At 46.2% G+C, this 19,892-nt stretch overlaps 1 protein-coding gene across 1 annotated transcript; it reads right to left on the bottom strand.

Annotated features, from left to right (window-relative positions):
* Nucleotides 1-442: 442 nt before the first annotated feature.
* LOC106575240 (matrix-remodeling-associated protein 5) lies at nt 443-17,517 on the bottom strand. The gene is made up of 11 exons (XM_045698811.2): nt 16,891-17,517; nt 16,470-16,692; nt 15,769-15,898; nt 13,859-14,097; nt 13,405-13,556; nt 12,707-13,190; nt 6,455-10,317; nt 5,244-6,201; nt 3,377-3,563; nt 2,960-3,102; nt 443-2,790 (listed from the first exon to the last, which is right to left on the bottom strand). Exons 2-11 carry the CDS (start codon nt 16,661-16,663, stop codon nt 1,197-1,199), a joined length of 7,944 nt encoding a protein of 2,647 aa, XP_045554767.2. The 5' UTR covers nt 16,664-16,692; nt 16,891-17,517; the 3' UTR covers nt 443-1,196.
* Between the last annotated feature and the right edge of the window lie 2,375 nt (nt 17,518-19,892).

Here is a 19,892-nt window from a genome sequence, read left to right on the forward strand (position 1 = left end):
TCCCTCTTGCAGCGGTACTGCACCACTTCAAGTTGTGAGTGGATTTCATAAATCATGAAAGCTGATTACAATGAAGTCTGTATAGTTAAAGTGGGAATTCTTTCAGAGGGAAACCAGTGAACTAACAGGGGATTTCCCCCCACACAACCAGATGGTTCTCCTTTTAGCAAGAGAGGGACCATGACTGTATAATAATTCCCAGAGCTACGTTTGAAAATGTTTACTCTTGGAAGACAGATCCCTAATCTGTCCTGACCTAGTTCTAAATTATTACCCCCTTCCGAAATTGCACCCTATTCCCTTTGTAGTGCACTACTTTCGACCAGGGCCCATAAACTAGGGTTGTTTCCTAAATCACACCCTATTTCCTATATAGTGCATTATTTGGGATGCATCCATAGTCTTGTCTCAAACTTATAAGTAATATTCTACAAGATTACGATGGATTTTGAGCTTCTCTTTATTAAAAATGTGTAAAATTCCTATACATCAGAGTCTTTTAAAGACAAATAATTTAATAATGAGGGCATGTAAAAACATATTAGTATTATTTTATGTGCTGATATTGACACCTATGAGGGTTGCAAGCAGATCTAAACCATATTGCATGTACAATCATCACAGTAGCGGTAATGTGTGAGTCTCTCCTGTAAATAGCAGGGTTACAAGTCCTTAAAAATACTTTTGGTTAAGATAGTAAAATGATATGGATGGTTGTGAAGCAGTTATTCAAACACCAGCCATTGTTGCTTAGGCCTCTAAAATCGTCCTCATTTCAGCAATATTGGTTATTTTCTGTATCATTTAGAATATTTTCATTAATCGAACATAAGAAGATATTTAGCTATGCTTATCAAAATAGTTTGACATAAATTGTCATTGTCAGCGCAGAAGATTTACAGTCCTTCATAGCAAAGTGTTTTTTGATGAGTGAAAAATGGCTTTTGTCACAAAATGGTTGTTGAAATGCAGCTGAAACATGGCCTTGAATGATGTCACAGGACAGATACAGAGCAGCTACTGCATACACAGTAGCTTGTTTGTTTAGCTACCGATTGGAAAATGTATCTTTACTTGCATTGACAGTGATTCAAAGGCTCTCCAACATCATGTGGATGGATGATTAGCATTGGCTGTGCTCAGCTCCTTTGGCAGTTTCTTGGGCATATGACGAAAACCTATTTGTCTAAGGCTAATCAGAACACATGTAGATAGGTGCCTTTAGTATCGACCCCTATCACGTTCCTGGCGGTGCATTTGTAGAAGCCCTGGTCTCTCTGTGTGGGGTTCTGGATGATGAGAGAGCCTTGTGGGTGGAGGTACTTGTTGCCAAAGAGGCGTGGCTGGGCACTGACCACTAGCCGCGTCCTATCCGGCGTCTCCCAGGCAATCTCAGCTCGGGGGATCCCCGTGGCAACACAGTTCAGCTGGACCGCCACGCCGTGGCGAGCGTACATCACGGGAGGCGGGCCATTGGTGATGCGAGGCAGGTACGCGATGACGATGACGGGCACGGAGAGCAGGGCGCTGCCGTACTCGTTGGCCGCTCGGCAGACGTAGGAGCCGCGGTCGTAGACGGACGCCTGCTGGATGGCGAGCGTCCCATTGGCTAGGACGGCGTAGCGACCGGCTCTCTGTGGCCGCCCCAGGACCACCCCACTGGGCAGGGTCCACGTCAGCCGGAGGGGGTCCCCCGTGGAGAGACAGTGGAGTTGGAGGCTCTCCCCATTCATAATACTGATGGGGGAGTTGTAGCGGTTCTTTATCTCTGGTTTCCTCTCCGGGGCTAAAGTAATAGTACGTTCCACTAGCCCGGCTACATTCCTCGCCAGGCAGCGGTACATACCACTCTCAGAGACAGAGGGGTTAGTGATGACCAAGGAGCCGTCAGGTCGGTGGAAGAACTTGGAGAACTGGGCACCGCTCATGAGGGGGGAACCATTAGGGAGGATCCAGGTTACCGTTGGGGGTGCTGGGCCTCCTTCAAAGGAGCAGTTCAGGGTCATGGTACCGCCTACCGTTAGAGAGAGGCTCTCTGTTTTGGGCCCTCTGAGCTGCGGCCTCTCTACCATCTCTCTAACCTCCAGGTGGACCATCAGCCTGGCCTCCCCGCCCTCGTTGCGTGCGATGCAGGCCATCTGAGCCGAGTCGGTCCCCTTCGGCGAACGTATATCCAACGTACCGTTACGATGCACCGTCATTCTGCTGCCGTAGTATGGCGCCGGGAGGATGACGTTCTCCGGTAACACCCACATGACCTGGGGGATGGGTGTCCCCATGGCCTCGCAGGTCAGCATGGTGCGCTGGTCCCTTATAGCCGTCACTCTGATAGTGTTGACCATACCTCTCAGTCCGTTGATGGTCGGCGGCGTCACAAGGACGTCCACCCTGGTGACTTTGCTGTCCTGGCCGGCACTGTTCCTAGCTGTGCAGGTGTAGTTACCAGCATCAAAGCGTTGTGCCTTCTGGACCACTAACGTACCATCATTATGTACCTGGTACTTATCAGAGGAGGAGGCAATGGCCCGGTTAGTGGGGGAGAGCCACGTGATGACTGGGGTCGGCTCTCCCTTGGCGCTGCACTTCAGCGACACGGTCTCCCCATAAAGAACCCTGATGACTTCAGGGCTTTGAGTTTTGTCTCTGATGATCGGAGGGTCTGCCACCACCTTGACGTGAACCTTCATCTCATCCTTCCCTATCTGGTTCTCAGCGTAGCAGGTGTAGTGTCCTTCCTCTCTCATCCCCACGTCGTTGGCGTACAACGTCCCGTTGTCGAACACCACGTATCTGGGGGGTGGGAGGGGTTGGGTGATTGTTTGAAAATTGTACTGTGATCCTTATCGACTATGCAGTTAATGTGATTCAATAACAGATTGTGTGTACATACTGTATTATGTGATTCAATAACATATTACGGTATGTGTGAAGTTGATGTGGTTCAACAAACACCAAGTACCTGCGGGTGCGCCCACCTCTAGCCCTACTATCCGTCTGTTTCAGTGTGTTGATCATGGTGCCGTCCGGCAGAGCCCAGCGGATCTCAGGGTTGGGGAGGCCAGACGCTACACAGTCCACCTTCAGGTCTCCTCCATACATCACCTTCAGATCCAAAAAGATTTATTGTCTATCTAATCGTACATTAGACAGAAAATCAACCGAAATATTTGCATGACACTCACATGCAACACATTCAAATATCACATTAAGAACACCAAGGTTCCTGCCCCATATGGCACCCTAACCCCTATATAGTGCACTCTTTTTCACTAAGGCCCATAGGGCTCTGGTCAAAAGTAGTGCACTGTACAGGGCATAGGGTGCCATTTGAGATGTGCCCCATTATTTACATAGAAACCTAAGACAAAAGACAGACCTTCTGACTGGCCAGCAGCTGCTTCTGCTCAATCTTGGGCGGCTTGGTCAGCACGTTAACCCTCAGAAGCATGTAGTCGTCCCCCATCTTGTTTCGGGCCACACACAGGTAGTCCCCATCATCTTTCTCTGTCATGGCCTGGATGGCCAGAGAACCGTTGGTGAACACCTTTATTCTGGGGTCGAAGCTGAAACCCCCCCCCCCCCCAACATAAACAAGTTGTTATTGTTTGTGAATAACAGTATATCCTGCTGTTAATAGCAACCATTTTAGGTCTTTTTTTAATGGTTTTTCAGCTAACCTTTAGGGAATAGAAAATGTGCCTGTGTGATTTCACAGTAAACCTTCTCATTCATGATAACATCTGATTATGATAGTTGACATACAGTGCCTTCAGAAAGTATTCATACCCTTGACTTATTCCACATTTTGTTGTGTTACAGCCTGAATTCAAAATGGATAAAATATTTTTTAAATTCACTCATCTACACACAATACCCCATAATGACAGTGTAAACATGTTTTTACACATTTTTGCTAATATATTGAAAATAAAATACACACATATTTCATTTACATAAGTATTCACACCCTTGAGTCAATACATTTTAGAATCACCTTTGGCAGTGATTACAGCTGTGAGTCTTTCTGGGTAAGTCTATAAGAGCTTTACACACCTGGATTATACAATATTTGCACATTATTATTTCAATAATTCTTCAAGCTTTATTAAATTGGTTGTTGATCATTTCTAGAGAGCCATTTTCAAGTCTTGCCATACATTTTCAAGCCGATTTAAGTCAAATCTGTAACTAGGCCACTCAGGAACATTCAATGCCGTCTTGGTAAGCAACTCTAGTGTATATTTGTCCTGCTGAAAGGTGAATTTGTCTCCCAGTGTCTGTTGGATAGCAGACTGAACCAGGCTTTCCTCTAGGATTTTGCCTGTGGTTAGCTCTATTTCCATCTCTTTCTATCATAACTTGAAAATATGATGAGTGGTACTCAGTGATGTGTTGTGTTGGATTTTCCCCAAACATAACGCTTTGTATTCAGGACATAGTGAATTTCTTTGCCACATTTTTTGCAAACAGGATGCATATTTTGGAACATTTTAATTCTGAACAGGCTTTCCTTCTTTTCACTCTGTAATTTAGGTTAGTATTGTGGAGTAAATACAATGTTGTTGATCCATCTTCAGTTTTCTCCTATCACAGTCACCATTGGCCTCATGGTGAAATTCCTGAGCGGTTTCCTTCCTCTCTGGCAGGAAGGACGCCTCTAACTTTGTAGTGACTGGGTGTATTGATACACCATCCAAAGTGTAATTAATAACTTCACCATGCTCAAAGGGATATTCAAGGTCTGCTTTTTAAATGTTTACTAATCTACTAATAGGTGCCCTTCTTTGCAAAGCATTGGAAAACCTCCCTGGTCTTTGTGATTGAATCGGTGTTTGAATTTATTGCTGGACTGAGGGACTTTATAGATAACTGTATGTGTGGGATACAGAGATGTGGCAGTCATTCACAAATCACGCTAAACACTGTTATTGCACACAGACCATGCAACTTATTAAGTGACTTTTTCCTGCCATAACAAATGGGTTGAACACTTATTGACTCAAGACATTTCAGCTTTTCATTTTTAATTAATTTGTAAAAATGTCTATAAACATAATTCCACGCTGACATTATGGGGTATTGTGTGTAGGCCAGTGACATAAAATCTCAATTTAATCCATTTTAAATTCAGGCTGTAATAAAACAAAATGTGGAAAAAGTACTGTACAAAGCACTGTACATACAGACAATGGCCCGAAGGGCATATTAGACAGTGAGTGAACAAGATGCCAGAAGATGCATACCTGTACTGGGAATCCACTAGTTTCTTAGAGGGAGTCCTCCAGACAATCCTGGGCTCTGGTTTTCCTGTGGCAATGCAGTCTAGCCTCAGCAGCCCCCCATAGACCACGTCAGTCCTCTGGGGAGACGAAGAGGTAATCCTGGCCTTGGTGGAGGATGGGAGTCTCAGTACTGTCAGAATGCTGGTTCTCCTGGAGGCTCCTACCGCATTACTGGCCACACACTCATATCTCCCCGCGTCGCCTTGGCCGAGCCCACGGACGTACAGGGTCCCGTTGGGGAAGACAAAGAGATTACGGCCGTTGACGAACTGCGAGGTGAGGAGCTGGACTCCGTCGGGCGTGGTCCAGCGGGTGATGGGCGTAGGGGCTCCTTTGGCGGTGCAGTGGATGTAGGCCGTGCTGCCCTCGGGGAGGGACATGTTCTCATAGCGAGGTTGTTGGATGACTGGAGCCAAGGCTGCCACATGGAGACGGACAGAGACTGTATCGGCTCCCGCCACACTGCTGCCGATACATTTATAGATCCCTCTGTCTGTGTAGCTGGCCTGGGTTATCCGGAGAGTACCATTACCGAGAAGGTCCACGCGATTGGGGCCAGACTGAGGGCCGGGCTGGGGGCCACTGGCTGGGTTGTCAGGGCCCGGGGCTGGGGGGGCAGTGAGGTGGACCCTGTCAGGCAGCACCCAGGTGACCCGGGGAATGGGATGTCCCTGTACCTGGCACTCCAGATCGATGCCGTCTCCGTGGTACACGGTAGCATCGCGGTAGCGCGGCTGGAGCACTCTGGGATGCTGGGCCAGGACCATCAGGGAGACCACCATCTTGTCCACGCCATACTGGTTCTGGACCATACAGAGGTACTGGCCTCGGTCCTGGGGCTGGCTGTTACGAATGATAAACGTGCCGTTGGGATGGACCTCGAACCTCTGGATCCGAGTGTTCTGGGCTACTGTCGCTCCTGCATGAATGAAAATAACATATGTTTGAAGACATCGAGTAGATTAAAACAATGCCAATAAAGGATTATTTCTACAACATGTTGTCTGTTGAAACACATAAGAATAGAGCATAGCTTATATCATTACAAATAGGGTTCTCCTTTTTTGTTACATTAACAGGCTTACATACAGCTGTGTAATTTTGTAACAGAGAGTGAAGGAGGATGTTCTATGAAGAGGGGAGAACAGAAAAGGAAGAACTGTTATACATACCAGTGGAGACTCTCGTCCAGGAGAGGAAAGGCTTGGGCTCCCCTACAGCCACACAGGGCAGCTGTGCATCCATCTCTGCATTCACTGTCACTGTCCGCACATCCACATTGGTGATCCGGGGCTTCCCTCTTACAACAGGTCCTGCTACGGAGGGTCTCTGACCACCTCCCGACACCCCACCTGATAACCCCTGTGTCTGGGTAGGAGTCTCCGTCCTCTGGCCCTCACTAGATGGACTCTGAGGCTTCGATGAAGACACTGATGAAGTCTGAGAAACGCTCATTGTGGGAGTGAGAGTGGTTGTAGTGGTCGTCTGTTTGACCATCTGGGTGTTTGTGTTTGTGACTGCCCTGTGCCTGTGGGGTGTTCTGGGTTCTGTGGTGGTTGGTTTAACACCGGTGACTGGGTCAGGTCTGATGTCAGTTGACTCTAGTTTAGTAGTGGTGTGGGAGTCGGCTGGTGGTGGTTGTCTGTTGGGGTCAGATCTGGTGATTAGGATGGAGTCTCCTCTGTTGAGGATCGGGTTGTTCCTCTGGTCGGGTTGAGAGATGAGGACTCTCTCTCTGTGACTGTCTGGGATATGGTTTGAGTTGGAGGGAGCCTGCACTGTTCTGGATGAAGGTTGGATCCTGACCCTAGTGGATGGAGTGTTTAGTACAGGGATCTGAGGCTTCACCCTAGAGGGGATAACTATGGATTTCCTAACTGATGTGTAGGTGACAGGTGACATAGTTGGAGTAACATCCTTTGTTGTAGTAGCAGCAACAGAAACGGCAACATAATCCAATGGTGTTAGGTCTTTGCCTGTGGTGGAAGTGCTTTCTCTGATGTTATAGTGCCCATCAAAGGTTGTTCCGGGGTTAACAGTGACTGTTTTAGCGGGATCAGATCCGTGATAAGAGATTTCAGATGTCAACGGTATTTCAGTGGTACTAACCCGAGCCTTCTCATGTTCTGCCTCTTCATGAAAGGGCTCTTTTGTTGAGGCCCCCGGGGCGTGTGTTGTGCCGTGTGCACTTGTTATTTCATGCCGGATAGATGGGGACACGCTGTCAATCTCTTTGACCGGCACCTTTTTAACCTGAGTCGTACCTGTTGTATATCGATTGTCTGGTGTGTTGAGCTGTCCATCTGGTAGCACTCCCGGGCGAGTGTTGCGATTCTCCGGGGACTTGTCAGGACTTGGAACGGGGTGAAGGTCTACAGTAACGCTGCCTCCCCTTTGTGTTGTCTCGGTTGGTTTAACTGCAGGAAGGGGGATGCTTGTAAAGTTCCCCTGACTGGCTGTCGTGTGCACATCCGAGTGCTCTGGGACTGGGCTCTGAGTGTTCGGAGTCTGAGAGGCTCTTTCTGGGGCTGTTCTGTGATGGCTGCTCTGGGATGAATGTTTATATGTTTCTGTTAAAGAGGTTGTGGGAGACGCCGGTAGGGCTGTTGTGCCCCTGAACAGTGGTTTGGCTTGTGGTGAAAGGGTGGCCTTTCGAGTTGTAGGCTTCACTGAAGGGTCAATCCTGTCTTGGTATAAAGAGACTCCTGTGTTCTCTTCGTGACTCACTCTGCCTGATGACGTTGCTTGGCTGCCCGTCGATGGAACTGCGGTATTAAACCCGTCTGTCATGCTTTTGGCCTTGTCGAATGCTTCTATTTTAATCCATGTGGCAGTGGTTGCCTTGGTAGTTGCTGGGAGCGCGTCCTTAGGTGTGGCTGCGTTTGCAAAATCACTTCTCAACGGATTATTAGGCTTTGGCTTCTTTCTACCCGTATTGGGCCATCTTCTCCTGCCCCCACCCCCATTCCTCCTCCTGGAGTTCTGGTTCCTGAGTCGAGTAGCCACCTCACCTGGAGTTTCCTTCCTCATATTCACAGCTGATGTGAGCTCGGTTCTGGGAGAGGGTGTGGTGAGCGGAAGATGGGTTATATTTGACGTAGTATGCTGCTTTAGCCGCGTGCGCGTTTCTAGTTTAGCAGTTGTGCTCTGAGTCTCAGTGAGAGAGTGATCAAATTCATCGCTCTCTGTCTCCGATTTGGAGTACCCTCTGACTGTGGCGGTGGTGAGTGACGGGTCAAGTTCAGCTCTGTCTAAATATGCCTCGCCTCCTTCATTATAGCTGTTAACAACACTGGGTTCGTTAGCGTCTTCCGCCCCCTGATTGTCCTCAGACGGGGGTGAGATATCAGACTCTGTAACCGCGTCACCGTCTGTAGCCAAAGGGGTGGGGGTGGTGCTTTGATTTTCTCCTTGTAAAGAATCGTGGTATGAAGAACTGGTCCAGACGTTCACACGCAGCTGGCCCAGGGTCTGGGAGTGTGTGGGTGTGACTATGTGCCTGCCTTGCATCTTTGTGTGTGTGACAGTGTTACTGAGCTGCTGGGGAACAAATGTGACAGACTCTGTGACTGGCTGCGTGAAACGTGCATGATTTGTGCCTGTATCCGCATCGGAGTCTGTGGTGTAAGTAGTGTGTTGAGTGGGTGTATGCAGTATAATAGTGGGTGTGTATAGCTCTTTCTCCTCTTCCTCGTGGAGGACGTCTATTAATCCCTCTACGTTGTCCGGAGACTCTGTCTGCGTAGCGCTGGCTGTTGTCGTTGACTCCTGATTCTTCTTTGTGGTGAGGTGACTTGAGCTGGGTGTTATGATAGTGTTACCCTGTCCGTTCTTGTCACGGATTTTGGCCAAAATGTTCGCCCACTTCTCTGGGTCTATATTTTTGTTTGCCACGTTAATCCTCCTCCTCGTCTCCACTGTGTTTTTCTTGTCATCATCATTTGTCCCTGTCGTGGTTGGTTTTCTAGGTACAGCAGGTCGCCTCCATGTGTTTCTAAATGGATGTCCACCACCCCTGTTTGAACTTTGACCTCTCCGCCGATTCATTAGCTCCACACGGCTCGGGGATGAGGATGAAGAGGAGGAAGACGAGGAGGGGACTTCCTCCTGTGTGTCCTCATTGTCCCCTGATGACTCTTCAGTGTCCTCCATGGGGGCTTTGACCCTGGTATTGACCCCTGAAGCGGACTGTGGCCTCATTCTCCTCAGTGGTCGCATCTCTGCTCCTAACTGTCTGGTAAGACTCACCTTAGTAGCCAGGGAATACACACCATGCTGGTTCATCGCCACACACTTATAATATCCACTGTCTGTCAGTCGACTCTCTGGGACTCTCAGAGTTCCGTTGGAATACACCAGCGCTCTAGAAGAGTTGGCTCTGTGACTCACTATGTTGCTGTCAGGAAGGATCCAGTTAATCTCAGGGTCAGGAGAGCCAGACACGACACAGTTCAGAGTGAGAGGGACACCGGTGAACCCCTCTACGAGGGTAGGCGCCGTTTCATCCCCTCCAAGAGGGGGAGGACTGGAGGACTCCTCGACCGTCAGGCGGAAAGGGAGGACACTGAGGTCGTCAGAGACCTGGGCGATACAGTAATATACCCCTGAGTCTGAGTGTCCTACAGCTTTAATATCCAACCTGCCGGTGCTCGACACTGACACCCTGTTGTCTGGGTTGCTGTACGGTGCCTCCAGCTGGGTCCCGTCTGGCAGCATCCAGCGAACCACCGTGTCTCCTGAGCTCAACACGTTACAGTCTATCACAGCAGGGCTGCCCACTACAACACTCAGCGCCGTCCTGGTAGTGTTTTTGTTCTCTATCATGACCCATGTCCTGCGGTGTCTGCGCTCCAGCTCAGGCTCCACAGTCTGTGTGAGGTGGGTGCTGAGGATCAGCTTGACACTCTTCCCAGTGGACTGGGGCCTGTTCAGCCGCAGGTCCACAGAGCTCTGCATCAGCCAGGATGGTTGAGCTACCATGTTAGCCTTAACCCCTGTGTAATACAACGTGTCTCTCTCCTTGTCCTGCCTGTACCTGGCGATCAAGAAGTTTGAGTTTATTAGAAAAAAACACACAACATAGCAGTATGAAATTAGATGCTCTATATCACGTATTGAACTCAAGGCCCATTCAATCCGGCCTGCGGGTGGTTTGATTATTCTTAATATATACAGTACCAGTCAAAAGTTTGGACACACCTACTAATTTCTCTTTATTTTTACTATTTTCTACACTGTAGAATAATAGTGAAGATATCAAAATGATTAAATAACACATATGGAATCATGTAGTAACCAAAAAAGTGTTAAATCAAAATATATTTTATATTTGAGATTCTTCAAAGTAGCCATCCTTTGCCTCGATGACAGCTTTGCACACTCTTGGCATTCTCTCAACCAGCTTCACCTGGAATGCTTTTCCAACAGTCTTGAAGGAGTTCCCACATATGCTGAGCACTTGCTGGCTGCTTTTCCTTCACTCTGCAGTCCAACTTATCCCAAACTATCTCAATTTGGTTGAGGTCGGGTGATTGTGGAGGCCAGGTCATCTGATGCAGCACTCCATCACTCTCCTTCTTGGTCAAATAGCCCTTACACAGTCTGGAGGTGTGTTTTGGGTAATTGTCCTGTTGAAAAACAAATGATAGTCCCACTAAGTGCAAACCAGATGGGATGGCGTATCACTGCAGAATGCTTTGGTAGCCATGCTGGTTAAGTGTGCCTTGAATTCTAAATCAGTCACCAGCAAATCACCCCCACACCATCACACTTCCTCCTCCATGCTTCACGGTGGGAACCACACATGAAAAATCATCCGTTCACCTACTCTGCGTCTCACAAAGACACAATGGTTGGAACCAAAAATCTCAAATTTGGACTCATCAGATCAAAGGACAGATTTCCACTGGTCTAATGTCCATTGCTCGTGTTTCTTGGCCCAAGAAAGTCTCTTCTTATTACTGGTGTCCTTTAGTAGTGGTTTCTTTGCAGCAATTTGACCATGAAGGCTTGATTCAGCCAGTCTCATCTGAACAGTTGATGTTGAGATGTCTGTTACTTGAACTCTGTGAAGCATTTATTGGGCTGCAATTTCTGAGGCTGGTAACTCTAATGAACTTATCCTCTGCAGCAGAGGTAACTCTGGGTCTTCCTTTCCTGTGGCGGTCCTCATGAGCCAGTTTCATCATAGTGCTTTATGGTTTTTGCGACTGCAGTTGAAGAAACTTTAAAAGTTCTTGAAATTTTCCAAACTGATTGGCTCAAACGCATTAAAAAGGAAAGAAATTCCACAAATCAACTTTTAACAAGGCACACCTGTTAATTGAAATGCATTCCAGGTGACTAACTCATGAAGCTGGTTGAGAGAATGCCAAGAGTGTGCAAAGCTGTTATCAAGGCAAAGGGTGGCTACTTTAAAGAATCTCAAATATAAAATATATTTTGATTTGTTTAACAGGTTTTTGGTTACTACATGATTCCATATGTGTTATTTCATAGTTTTGATGTCTTCACTATTATTCTACAATGTAGAAAATAGTAAAAAATTAAGAAAAACCCTGGAATGAGTAGGTGTGTCCAAACTTATGACTGGTACTGTATATTTATTCATTTTTGTAATGGACCTACATTTACAGTCTCTTCACTCTGTCCAGCTAGCTAACAGTCATCGAAACGAAAGCTAGACAGTCAGGGAGCATCGAAAAATAGAGGACCATTTTTTTCACATTTTGATGGCAAGGAAATACAATACATTTTAAGTGTGGCTGTCACGTTCCTCGTCTTCTGACGATATCGCGAAATCACTGTCGGAGAACGTGGAGCAATACGCAGCAGGTTGTGTGCTCAACATCATGTTTATTAAACACGTTGATCACGAAAAAAACAAATGCAGACAACACGACAGGAGACAGTTTCGCAGGCTATAACTAGCAGTGCAAAAAACAACTACCCACGAAACACAAAGACAAACACACCCTACTATATAGGACTCCCAATCAAAGGCAACTCAACACACCTGCCTTCAATTGAGAGTCCAACCCCAATTAACTAGACATAGAAACACAGACATAGACCAGTGACAAACCCCATAAACATACATCAACTCCCCTCTGCCACGTCCTGACCAAACTACAATAACCAAATATACTCTATACTGATCAGGACGTGACAGTGGCCCTCTGGACCTCAGTAAAGACTGAATGCAGCCCTTGGGGAAAATGAGTTTGACAACTGTGCTCTGTATTGAGGACCACTCTGAAATGAACAAATAAAATCACATAATCACATATGGGCAAATCCTAACTTCTACAAACGTTCACGTGCATTGATCTCAATGCATGACTAAGTCAAAATGTTACTCAAGTAGAAGTTGGAATTTGGCCCATAATGGATCAGATAAAAAGCGGTTTCTTAATCCAGCCTACCTGTAGCTGGGCACCGGCTCCTTAGTCAGCATGATCTCTCTCTGCAGGTGAGCGGGCGTGTCGCTATAGTAGGCGATCAGCCTCCAGAGTCTCTCATAACTGTCCCTGTTGATGGGACACTCCAGATCCACGGAGATACTCACATTAGAGACCAGCTGCTTTGGGTTGACCTGTTCCCAGCTGACCTTAGACGGCTCTCTGCGGGGCTCTCCGACGCTGCACTCCAGATCCACTTTGTTCCCATGTTCGTCCGTCAGGCCTAAGGTAATGTTGCCAAATGGCCCCTTGAACTCCTCCAGGGTCATGACCTCTGTCTCTGTGTCCTCTGGGGTCGTAGGTTGATCAGGGGAGGTGATAACAGGGCTGGAGCAGCCCAGTGTGTCCAGGCCCAGGACTTCTTTCATTCGTAAGTTCTTTGGGGAGTAACACATAAGGCAGAGCTGACCTCCTGGGTAGGCCCTGTCCTTTTTACACTTCAGCACACCTATGAAGAAAGGAAGACGAGAGGGAACATTAACATCATTATTCGATGTTTAGAATTCCGAGTGTGAAGTTTGATTAGGTTTTGGACACACATTTTCAAGGCACAAATGTGTAAAATGACAGCTACATTATGCTTTGAGCATTGATCCAATTGTATCTGCCATCACTGACAAATGCGTACATTCACTGAGTAGCTGGTAAATAAAATACATAACCTGGTGAGTTTTTGTCCCAGTCGGGGAACCACTTCATCCTGCAGTCACATGTCCAGGGGTTCCCATGCAGGAAGAGGTTCTCTAGCTGGGGCATTCCTCCCAGCAGCTTCTGGGGCAGCGAGGTAAGGCTGTTCTCCGACAGGTACAGGTGCCTGATGTATCGATAAGGAGACAGGAGGGACATTATAACGTTAGCTTCAGGAACATCTTGGCTCCATCTCAATTCCTCTTTCCGTGATTCCTCACATTTCCTTGCCTCATTTTCAACTGCATTAGAGAAGGTACAAGGTCCCGCCCCTCTGACCTTCTCCTACAATGGGTTTTGAGAAGGCAGTGAGGAGACAGGACGCAAAGAATCGAGGAAAGATGAATTGAGAAACTGCCAGATACTAAGATAAAACCAAATATTGTCCAGAGGATTATGGGTACTGTAGTTCATCATGCTCGGCTTCACCTGAGGGTGGAGACATGGAAGTGTCCCATCATGGAGAAGGTGGAAAAGGTAGAGGGGTGGAGCTGCTGCAGTCTGTTCCCCTCCAGCTGTAGGAGACGTAGGGAGGTGAGGCCCTGGAAGGTGTCTGGGTGAATGATCTCCAGACGGTTGTGGTCCAGGTGGAGTCTGGTCAGAGACCACAGACCCTGGAGAGTGTGTCTGTTGATCTCCTTCAGTTTGTTATAGCTCATCTTCAGCATCTGAGGGGAAGAAAGGCAGAGGTTAGTGAGTTATCAACCTAATAGAATAGAGGAGGGTTTCAAACTTCAAATAACCAACTCATCATCAAGCTTTGATTATTTGAAATCAGCTGTGTAGTTCTAGGTCAAAAAAACAAAACGTGCACCCAGGGGGGCCCCAGGGTGCAGGACCGAGTTTGGGTAACTCTGGAATAGATTATGGTAGAATAGAGTAGAATATAATAATAGAATGGAACAATTGCCTGGTACTATACTGTATAACCTACTTTACAGTACTGAGGTGATATTTCATGTTAATCAAATATCTCCATAGCCGATGTGAGTAAGACCTTTAAACAGGTCAACATTCACAGACGTAGTACCAGGACGTGTACCCCAAGCTTTCGCTGACCAACTGGCAAGTGTCTTCAATGACATTTTGACTACCGACCTGTACCACTCACATCTGTAGCCATGAAGTGCTTAATAAGGCTGGTAATGGCTCACATCTACACCATTATCCCAGAAACCCTAGACCCACCATAATTTGCATACCGCCCCAACAGATCAACAGATGATGCAATCTCTATTGCACTCCACACTGCCCTTTCCCACCTGGACAAAACTACAGCTCAGCGTTCAACAACATAGTAACCTCAAAGCTCATCACTAAGCTAAGGACCCTGGGACTAAACACCTGCCTCTGCAACTGGATAATGGACTTCCTGACGGGCCGCCCCCAGGTGGTAAGGGTAGGTAACAATACATTTGCCACGCAGATCCTCAACACGGGGTCCCCTCAGGGATCTGTGCTCAGTCCCCTCCTGTACTCCCTGTTCACTCATGACTGCATGGCCAGGCACGACTCCAACACCATCATTAAGTTTGCCGACAACGATGAGATAGCCTATATAGAGGAGGTCAGAGACCTGGCCGTGTGGTGCCAGGATAACAACCTCTCCCTCAACGTGATCAAGACAAAGGAGATGATTTGGACTACAGGAAAAGGAGAACCAAGCACACCCCCATTCTCATCGACGGGGCTGGAGTGGAGCAGGTTGAGAGCTTCAAGTTCCTTGGTGTCCACATCACCAACAAACTATCATGGTCCAAACACACCAAGACAGTTGTGAAGAGGGCATGACAAAGCCTATTGCCCCTCAGGAGACTGAAAAGACTTGGCAGATCCTCAAAAAGTTCTACAGCTGCACCATCAAGAGCATCCTGACTGGTTGCATCACTGCCTGGTTTGGAAACTGCTCAGCCTCCGACCGCAAGGCACTGCAGATGGTAGTGCGTACGGCCCAGTAAGACTCCTGAACAGGTAATCAAATGGCTACCCGGACTATTTGCAGTGTGTGCCCCCCCCCCACCCCCTCTTTCACGCTGCTGCTACTCTCTGTTTATTATCTATGCATAGTAACTTTAACTCTACCTTCATGTACATATTACCTCAATTACCTCGACTAACCGGTGCCCCCACACATTGACTCTGTCCCGGTACCCCCTGTATATAGACTCGCTATTGTTAGTTTACTGCTGCTCTTTAATTATTTTTTTATTTTATTTTTTACTTAACTTATTTTTCTTAAAACTGCATTGTTGGTTAAGGGCTTGTAAGTAAGCATTTCACTGTAAGGCATAATGCTGTATTCAGCGCATGTGACACATAACATTTGATTTGATTTGTACCTGTAAGGACATGAGATCCTTAAAGGCCCCGTTGGGAATGCCGTGGAGATCATTCCCATGCATCATCAGAAGCTCCAGCTTCCTCAACCCAGCCAGAGAGGTCTGAGTCACGTGGTTTATGGTGTTAAACCTACAGGAAACAACAACGACACAAGCAATTCATGACTGACTATTAACTTACTTGACTTGTTCTTTGTGGAGCAAAGTGCCTTCATTTCTGACTGTATAAGAAGAAATGGCTAAAGACCTGACTGAACTTATTAAGACCTCGGGATCAAAACATTGTCAAGAAAGGTGGCAGTTGGGAACATATACAGTGGGTGGGCCTTTCTGTTAGTTCTAAGAGGGGGCTAAAGCTCATATGTAAAATGACTCAGTAAAAAGCATGGGGTATATAATAAGCATATAATAAGATTAAATAAGACTTCACTTAGGCATATTGCATTATGCACATTTACTTGTGAGATGCAGAGAGATTAATTTCAGGCACATGCTCAGCACATGTACTTAACTGTAAACAATTCTAAAGGCCTCTAATGAAAAGGGAATGTACATGCATAAATGCAAATCGTATACTTTATGCACTTCCCATTTTACACATACTGCACGTCTATAGGGATAAGTTATTGTGCATGACGCTTGTTTTTTAGGCCTATGGTCTCATTGCGGGTCATTGAATAAAGTCAATCCACCAGGCTTACCCCAGGTTCATGCGCTCCACTTGTCTGGGTATGCCGGCGGGCACCGCGAGCAGGGAACGAAACGTGCAGTGCACCTCTGTGGCCTGAGGGCACGTGCACTGGCGCGGGCAGGGGAGACTTGTAACTGGCACCATCAGCACAGACAGTATCAATATGAATGCGGCGGGACTGTCCATCTTCAGCTGCGCATCCATCCACCACAAAGTGTTGCTACCTCCTATCACTGGAGGGTTACAGATTCATTATAGGCTCATTTCAGTAGTACCCAAACACAAATGAAAATGCGAGCTCTGACAAAACACTTCACTGTAGAGAAAATCGTTGGACTATGCGCGAAATTAGTGACCTCTGTATGAACGCATCTTTACGCACATCAAACATGGTATGACCTGAACCGAAAGGAAAATGTTAAACATCTCACCTTAGATTTTTTTTTATAAACTTTTATTTAGATCCACACTCACTGTATCCCATTTTACCATGGCTTTGGTGTCTCCTCAACGCCACTCCTCACGAAGCGCATAACTCCATAGTTATACAGTCCTATAATGACAAACTCCCCAAAGAATAAAATAGTTACAAGAAATTCCGATGTAATATCCGTAGACACAAATGCACACAGGGCTTCGATAGACTGTTTGAAGCATCCGTTTTGTTTCGTGTGTAGCCCCTTGAGAAACTTTGCAAATAAAATTTAACTTCTGCCCAAAACTGTACAGTGCAGGATGCGCCTTCCACCGACAGCGAGCGAGGGGTGAGTGAATGGCTACAGTTAGTCTTGAGAAGCAGAAGGACCCAAGGAGGGGTAATAAAGTGAGAGAGAGGTAAGAGACGGCAACTGCTGAAATCGGCTACAGTAGGTCGTTACAATAAGGATATCGTTTTTCCATTCAACTACGTGCATAATCATTGTGTCATCACATTGACACTTGGCCACTTCCAGGAATCGCTGCTTTGAGACTTTATCTTCATTAAATTCATGAATTCATTTATAAAAAATGAAGGGAGATACCACAGGCTACTTCTTTTCTCTGTTGTACTTCTCTGCTGTAGACCATCATGTGAGGTAACCTACTAAGTGAAGGGAGCATACAGACCAAGGTAAAGTTTATGTTGGTTTTACAGCCCTGTCATTTAACATCTCCCCCTCAATCACACAACACACACAGTACTGTATCAGCAAGCACATGTGTCATTTGCAAGCATTCCAGGAACCACAAACAGTATGTCACACTGGCCAATCTATCCCCATATCCCCTTAGTTGATTTGGAGTTAATAGGACAGCCTTTTAGAACATGTAAATCAGATCAAGTCGTGTGTGTGTGTGTGTGTGTGTGTGTGTGTGTGTGTGCATGCTTGTAGGGTGAGGTCTATATAAAAGTTCGGAAAACCGGATCCCTGGGGACTGACCTCACAATAGTCCTTTAACCCACCAGCGGGAAGCCTTGTGGCTGAGGGAGGCAGCGGACCCTGTTGACCTGCTGTGTGTGATCATGTCAACCTTGAGGAGCGAAGAGTTCAACGTTTCCCAGGGGGTCAGGGAGCTTGAGAAGCCTGTGTGTTTATTTCAATTATACCTTCCCCTCATAGAATAATTACTGGTCCATACCCTTTGCCAAGAGTGGAAAGATATCATTGTGAATTATGGCTATACACTTGCATTACTTTGCCTTATGCAAGTTAATACAAAGTGTTATCTCTTAACATGCCATTAATATTATTTGTGGCTTTCTAGTGTAGAGGCAGATACAGCATAATTAAAACTCATAACTTGTATTTGGCATTTTCATTTTATGATGCAGTGCTATGCAGAAGGTGGGGGAAATACACTATTTACGATACAGAAAGAAATCTCCTGCAGGAAGCTATTTTGCTTGTTTAATTATAATAATAGTGTTTATTTAAGAAACCCCAAGTTGGTTAATTGTGTTTACAGTGTTTAATCTTTGAAACGGGACTTGTTCCTTAGTCTCTCTCTCCCGCGCGCTCTCGCTCTCGCGCTAAAGCATCGACCACAACAGGCATTCAGTTAGCTGAGTAAACAACATCAACATCTACCCTGAGATAGAGTCCATGAACCCCTACGGAAAGCTTTAATGATGGTTAATTATAGAATAACTAAGATGTTATTAAGGAGAGGGGAAATCTTTAACTTGTTGAAGAAAACCCAGTAGCAAACGTAAAGGCCTTTATATCCTATCATTAAGCACAGTGGGATAATTAGCATTATAGCATTATAATGAATAAATCAAGCTTACAAAACCTGATCCCTGGGGACTGACTTCACAATAATCCTTTAACCCACCAGCGGGAAGCCTTGTGGCTGAGGGAGGCAGCGGACCCTGTTGACCTGCTGTGTGTGATCATGTCAACCTTGAGGAGCGAAGAGTTCAACGTTTCCCAGGGGGTCAGAGAGCTTGAGAAGGCTGTGTGTTCGACCAACCGCCTGAGATATATGTCAGACCGTGATCCTGTCCTGACATCCATCATCATGCCACTTCAACAGCCAATAGCGCACAGCTGCACCAAAGCCACATGTAGGTACGGCCAATATCAAAGTGCCAAGAGGGGGACCTAAAGTACAGTGTCAAGTACCACACACATTGCGTCATCTTAACAAGTTGGCCCAAAAGTCAGACAGCTTGTGCAAGATATCCTCTAAAGAGCATGCATACACATATAGCAGATTCCATTTGATGAGGGTTAATGTTCTGGGATTTCTGCTCTGGAGATCTGTAAAACAAGATGAGAAATGTATCATGAAATTAATATTGGAAATACTTCATTGAGGGCGATTGTGCCTGCCACCAAAATTATACCTTCCCCTCATAGAATAATTACTGGTCCATACCCTTTGCCAAGAGTGGAAAGATATCATTGTGAATTATGGCTATACACTTGCATTACTTTGCCTTATGCAAGTTAATACAAAGTGTTATCTCTTAACATGCCATTAATATTATTTGTGGCTTTCTAGTGTAGAGGCAGATACAGCATAATTAAAACTCATAACTTGTATTTGGCATTTTCATTTTATGATGCAGTGCTATGCAGAAGGTGGGGGAAATACACTGTATTTATGATACAGAAAGAAATCTCCTGCAGGAAGCTATTTTGCTTGTTTAATTATAATAATAGTGTTTATTTAAGAAACCCCAAGTGGGTTAATTGTGTTTACAGTGTTTAATCTTTGAAACGGGACTTGTTCCTTAGTCTCTCTCTCCCGCGCGCGCTCGCTCTCGCGCTAAAGCATCGACCACAACAGGCATTCAGTTAGCTGAGTAAACAACATCAACATCTACCCTGAGATAGAGTCCATGAACCCCTACGGAAAGCTTTAATGATGGTTAATTATAGAATAACTAAGATGTTATTAAGGAGAGGGGAAATCTTTAACTTGTTGAAGAAAACCCAGTAGCAAA

The sequence above is a fragment of the Salmo salar genome, chromosome 17 (assembly GCF_965601325.2).
Source record: "Salmo salar chromosome 17, fSalSal1, whole genome shotgun sequence".
NCBI classification, from domain to species: domain Eukaryota; kingdom Metazoa; phylum Chordata; class Actinopteri; order Salmoniformes; family Salmonidae; genus Salmo; species Salmo salar.